This window comes from Dipodomys ordii, unplaced genomic scaffold (genome assembly GCF_000151885.1).
Source record: "Dipodomys ordii isolate 6190 unplaced genomic scaffold, Dord_2.0 Scaffold20, whole genome shotgun sequence".
Taxonomy (NCBI): Eukaryota; Metazoa; Chordata; class Mammalia; order Rodentia; family Heteromyidae; genus Dipodomys; species Dipodomys ordii.
The window spans coordinates 10,815,097-10,821,277 of record NW_012267236.1 but is presented as its reverse complement, the minus strand read 5'-3'; the positions used below and the strand labels follow the sequence as shown (position 1 = coordinate 10,821,277).

Below are 6,181 nucleotides of genomic sequence, written 5' to 3'. Positions count from 1 at the left end.
TTAAGGACTGGGAATGTATCACTTGTGCATGAATAGCACCCAGGACAGAACAAACGTAAATGAGTGGGTAAGAAAGAGAATCTGTACTTTTAAAATAGCCAATAGACAACTTTTCAGGTGTTGAGTGCAATGATAACATGAAATACACATTTCAAGACTTACCTTTGATTTTGCTGTAGTTTGTATGTATAGAAACTAAAACTGGATAAATAACAACTTTAGGACATCTTCAAAGTCCTAAAATATTAAGCCTCAAATGTAATTATAAAGTCTTTATATATAAATATTCAGATAGAAAAACAAATTTTAGAGGTAAGCCATTTGCTTCTGCTCAATATGTTTTCAACAGTATTCAACTGAACACTAAAACTACGCTTTCTTGTCCAGGCATTGGTGATATATATCTAATCCTAGCTACTCAAGAGGCTGAGATCTGAGGATCATAGCTCAAAGCAAGCCCACACAGAAAGCCCAGACTCTTACTTCCAAATAACAACTGGTAGTGGAGCTATGGCTCAAGTGGTAGAGCACTATTATTGAGAGAGGGAAAAAAAAGCCCCAGGAACAGCACCCAGATCCTGAGTTCAAGTCCCAGGATCAGCATGTGTGCACACGTGCGTACACATACACGCAAACATGCGCGCACGCGCGCACGCGCACACACACACACACACACCTCACTTTAACAGAAAAAAATTTCTCAGCTAAAAAGAAAAAGGTACTGAGACACATTCAAAGGCTAAAAAGGAATCAACATCAATACCAATAGTGAACATAGTCAAGCCACAGAAAGACATGTTTTTCTTCTCATCTTTATTCAAGTATTTCACAGCAGTTATATTACAAATTACAGTAAATGCTCAAATTCCAGAATTCAAAAATTAAATAATTTACTTCAAACTAATGTAAAATGAAGTCTAATGCAAAACATCAATTTAACACAATCCTAAATTAAACTACAAACCCAAAATAGACCATAGTTGATGAAGTCTACTTAATCTACAAAGTAGACATATGTGACTGAAACCAAATAGGACTCCCAAAGTCTAAGTAACCAAATGTACAAAATACAAAAGATGTAGGTACAAGACCGAATTCAAGCTTACAATATGATTACAAATAATAATTATAATAACAATGGCATTCAGCTACGGGACCTGACACTGAAGATACCTACTGAATAGCACCATAGCTGAACCAACTTAATCAAAAAAGGGAAGATAAGAAATTACCACCCCACTCCCAAAAAACAAAATCCAGTAAACCTACAAATACATTGGCATATGAAAAAAAATCAAGTCATAAAAGGACGTTTAAAAAATTAATCACAGGTAAGATTCAAGCTCAAAAACACAATTAACTCCACAGCCATCAGTTTCAACCCTAATGCAGTTCCAGCATCTTCATAAGCTCCCAGGGGACCCACAGCGAAGCACGACCCACTGCCATGCTGCACTGGATACTGAGAGCAAGGTTTTACACAGGAGCTTATCATTTATAGTGCTCACATAGGAAATAAGAACAGAGGTCAATTTGTACATGTTTGCCAATGCTATACAGCAAAAATAACTTTACAGAAAGGTAAACAAAATTGAATTGGATAATTTCACAAGCTGCTTTAAACTATTAGTATCTGTAAAATAAGTGAAACTGGTATAGATTGTTAATTTTCTTTTTGTTGGGGGGCAGAAGAGTGGATACAATTTCATTTCATTTCCCCCCTCGGCATGAGATTGGCTTTCTCTTGAAGACCCAAACTGTTCAAAATGGCAGTTCCTATACTGAGGTTGTCTCTGATTTCTCCATCTACATTCAGGATAAGCAAAAACAAAAACTTGATCTTTTGGAAGCATTTTTAATGCCATACACATAAATAAATTTCCCTTCTCAAACTTACTGATGGCTAAAATCTTAATTAACTTGTACAAATTTAGTAACCTACTAAGAACATGTGCGTTTTTTTTTTCCTTTCACAAGTGCTGCTGTTACTTGAACAGAATGCTTCTGAATTAGAGTAACTGGAATAAATATTAGAAAAGAAAATAGTGCAGCAAGAACCTGAGACCTGCAAAAAACCCTTTTACCAGAAACTTGCTACAAAAAATCTGCTACATCTTATTTCATCAAATCTTTAAATTCTGTAACAATTTCCATCAAAATACAAAATGCTAATGTATTAGACAGTAAAATAGTTTGAACTGGTATGATGGTAATAAATACGAAAGAAAGCATGAAAATCCTCCCAATAATCAAATTAGAGGCTTCAAATAACCTCCCCTTTAAAATGGTTCATCGTTAATCGCACTTGCCCACCTTAAAAATTCAGTGTGTCTACATGGGTAGCATCTTGAATTACATGACTGAGTATTATGGAAACTTCATAGACCAGGCATAAAGGAAACTAGTGACATTTGGGAAAAAAAGAAGAAGAAGAAGGTAGAAGCAGAAGGCAGGAAATGTAAAGGTAAATGCAAAGAAGCACTTGGGGTTACTGCAGTAGCCTAGGCCAGTGTGCTCTCTGCACACTACAGCCAGAGACAAGAGACAAGTACCTTAGCTTCAGCATGTAAACGGTGGCAAAGTGATTACAGGATTCTGTAAACACTATTGGTAACTAAAACACAAAAAGCTGAGGTAGCTCAATATCTCTGTAGTAGTCCAAGACCATGTGCCCTAAAACCCAAACTACATGTGTTGCATATATTGGAAAGACACACCTGCAGCTAAAAGCTATAATAATGAAGATAGCAAGCCAACTTGTCTGCAAAATTTCCTATATTTTGTTTAAAAATTATCTGATAAAAAAATGTCACTGCACTCCCCTTGCCTCTTTGCAACTGCCTCAACTATCTCTCCAAATCTGCAGGAAGTTTTTGTAAAACCAGTAACCCATAATTAATTTCAGGTAAGTACATCTCATAGAAATCATTCAACAAGATCCAAAATGGTTTCCAATCAAAACGAAGAGCTGTGAAGGTAAGCTTATGGGAAGGGATTTAAATGTTAATACTGTTATTCAAGGACCATACCAGAGCTCACTTGCAATTATACAGAAAATAAACTTTATGGAGCTTCTGACAAATTCTTCTCTTTTCTGTCTATTTGGCAAGTCCTGGCTTTAAAACAAAACAATAACAATTTACTACACATGAAAATCACTTTTCTCTGGTAACTCAAACATGAATAACTATTAAATTGCCTCTGACAGAAGAATGGCCACTATCTATTTATTTTCTGGTCATCATTGTCAGCAATATGGAAAAGTATGTGGGTTTTGTGTGGACTGTATTATTTGTTATTTTTTTTTAGTACAAGTTTCTTAAACAGAAACAGATCCAACAGGAAACTTACCATTTTAGCATATTATGTGGTATACTGAGCATCTTGATTGAGCTTTGAGAACAAGACAGGCATTTAATACCAAAACACTGGTTGTCTCTCCATGACAGAGTATTAAAACTTATTCTCAAGGTTGTGACCAAAAAACATTCTAATTTGCTACAAATGAGCCCATCTGTTTAGCCTTATCTTCCTCAAATGAATAAAAAGGCACATAAAAGGCAGTTCTAAAGAGCCAAATCTAGTTCCACCCAGTTTCTTCAGTTTCCCACCAGAATACACCATAACCAAGTCTATGACAGGTGTCAGTCCATTACCAGGGCAGGGGGCAGGGGGAATAATGATATAAGGGACAGAAAGGAGGAAAACAAACAAAAAAACAGGTTGCCACGTTTAAACAATTCAAAACAGTTAGAACTGCCCCTTCCAGGTCCCTCCTGTTGCTGGTCTGCTCCATAATAGAGTCTCCAAAAGAGAGTGCACAAAAAGAGCAGAAGCAAAAGCAGTTTCTGTAGCACCAAAATCTCCAAGCTGTGGGGTTGTATTTTTTATTTGTGGAAAATACAACATGTTTCTGAAGTTCTGTTTGGTTCTTGTAGGCTGGTTGGTTTCAGGTACCTGAGACAATAGCACCAAATTCAACAGAGAGAAGAATGAGTGAGAGAGCACTTTACACCGAGGCTCTGCACATAATTGGTGCAATTTGGAATTGAATGGCTCAGAAGACTGCTCTGTCTGGAGCAGATTGGAGAGGATAAACCACTCATCTTGAGAAGTTCATAGGAATGTCTCAAACATATGAACTGTTCTTTCCATCTCCTGTGAAAGAAGGACATGGGTATTAGCTACTAAAGGAAAGAAATGGATAAATCTGAATTAAAATTTTACGATATTTGAGATATCAAAATATGTAAATTCAAACAAGAAGTTTCCTTCTTACAATTTCAGTTACTTTGTAATACTGCTTGCTTTAAACAATTCCAGTACTTATTTTACAGTTAGGCAAATGAAGAAAAAGATAGTAATAATGAACAAGTAAGTTAATTATATGTTGTATTAAGAAATATATAAAGAAGTATAACAAGACATTTATGTGTATACTTATAAATCTGACTTATACTGTTGAAGTATCATTATGCACACTATGTTATAGATAAAAAGAAACTGAGGCACAGAAGGGGATGAATAAATGGCAGAGACATAATTTGGGTTTTTGAGACAGAGCCTCACTAGGTAGCCCAGTCTGGCCTAGACCAGACATGTGCTCTCCAGAGTCAGAATTTAAATACTTGCAGCCGCACACAGAACTCTGCCCTCTTTTACCTATCACATTTTACTAACTCCTAAAAGGATACCATGTGCACTGAAATGCATTCAGGGTAACAAAGTTTTATGTCAAAAATTAGAATGCACTCATTCCTAGTTTAACCCATTCGAATCATAGCTGGAAAGAAAAGCGTAGTAGCTAGCTGCCTGTCACCACCAGGAAAAGCACTGGTTGTTAAATGTTTCAAAACCCTTCCTCCCTGAACTCTTGGCCCCTAGTCATTAAGGTCCCACATCCCACCAGCAACACATTTCAGTGCTACAGCATCTGATTCCATTCAGGCTTATGACACTGCAACATTTAAACAAAGTAGTCCCAGAATTAACAAAAAAAATACAACTCTGAAAACCTGTACCCTGCACACCCCTTTCACTAAGATAGACAAATATGTCAAATACATTTTCAACATTTTGGTTTTCTTGTCTCCCTTCAAACAGCTAATAAAATTCCTGTATCTCTGCAAACTAGGCTGTACTAGCAGATTAGCATCTGACCAAAATATTCTACAAGGCCATTCACAATCATTCTTGCGAACTGTTTTCCACATATGGACATGTAAAGACATATTAATTATAAAATACACAATATCCCATTGTTTATATTTATTTCCTTCAGATTTTATCTTCCTGAGTAGCTAGGTTTACAGGCAAGAGTAAGCCACCAGTGCTTGGCATATGTACACACTTATGCATATTATGGCCATCCAGACAGTTTTCAAGATTGAACATATTCCAAAAGGTTAACATTAACTAAGGCCCCCTAGATTGTGAGACATGGTGTTTGAATTTTCTCATTTGTACTTTCCAGCAATTTCTATATATTATACAATTTAGTATGCTTTGTAAAAATGAAGCTCATAAAAATGCTGTTATGAAATAAGTTTATTTGCCAGCCAAAATATAGTCTAATTTTACCAGTGCAGAATCCAATTAGGTGAGTGCAATGCATTTGGGTTTTTTTTAAACTGCGAGTTAAAATAATATGTACTTATTATATACAAAAATGTTTTGAAAAATGAAATATATCTAACAAGTATGAGTAATTATGTACTTGTAGTCTTATTTGTTAATTTTTTCTATCATAATCATTAATGCATATTAGTTGTACAAATAGAATTCACCATATTTTTATACATGCACATACTATGCTTTATATGACCTCCTTTTCTCCTCTCCCTCCCTCCCTCCTTCCCTCCCTCCCTTTATCTCTCTGAGGACAGACGTGTGATGTCTGGCTTATTTCACTTAACATCATGTCCTCTAGTTCCAGTCACTTCAATGCAAATGACAGAATGCCAAGATTACATTCTTTATGACTAAATAATACTCCATGCAGGATTACATTCTTTATGGCCAAATAATACTCCATAATAACATAAGATATATATATATATATATATCCCATTAAAAAATTTAGTCAGGGGGCTGGGAAGGTGGCTCAGTGGTAGAGCGCTTGCCTTGCATGCATGAGGCCCTGGGTTTGATTCCTCAGCACCACATAAGCAAAAAGAAAAAA

General features: G+C 35.9%; 1 protein-coding gene across 3 annotated transcripts in view; it reads right to left on the bottom strand.

The window, feature by feature from the left end:
• Positions 1-794: 794 nt before the first annotated feature.
• The window catches only part of Atad2b (ATPase family, AAA domain containing 2B), a 129,622-nt gene continuing 124,235 nt past the window's right edge, over positions 795-6,181 (bottom strand). For all 3 annotated transcript variants that reach the window (XM_013013666.1, XM_013013669.1, XM_013013668.1), the window contains one exon: positions 795-4,158. In XM_013013666.1, the coding sequence (XP_012869120.1) occupies positions 4,117-4,158 (42 nt within the window). In that variant the 3' untranslated portion in view covers positions 795-4,116. The remainder of the gene's footprint in view (positions 4,159-6,181) is intronic.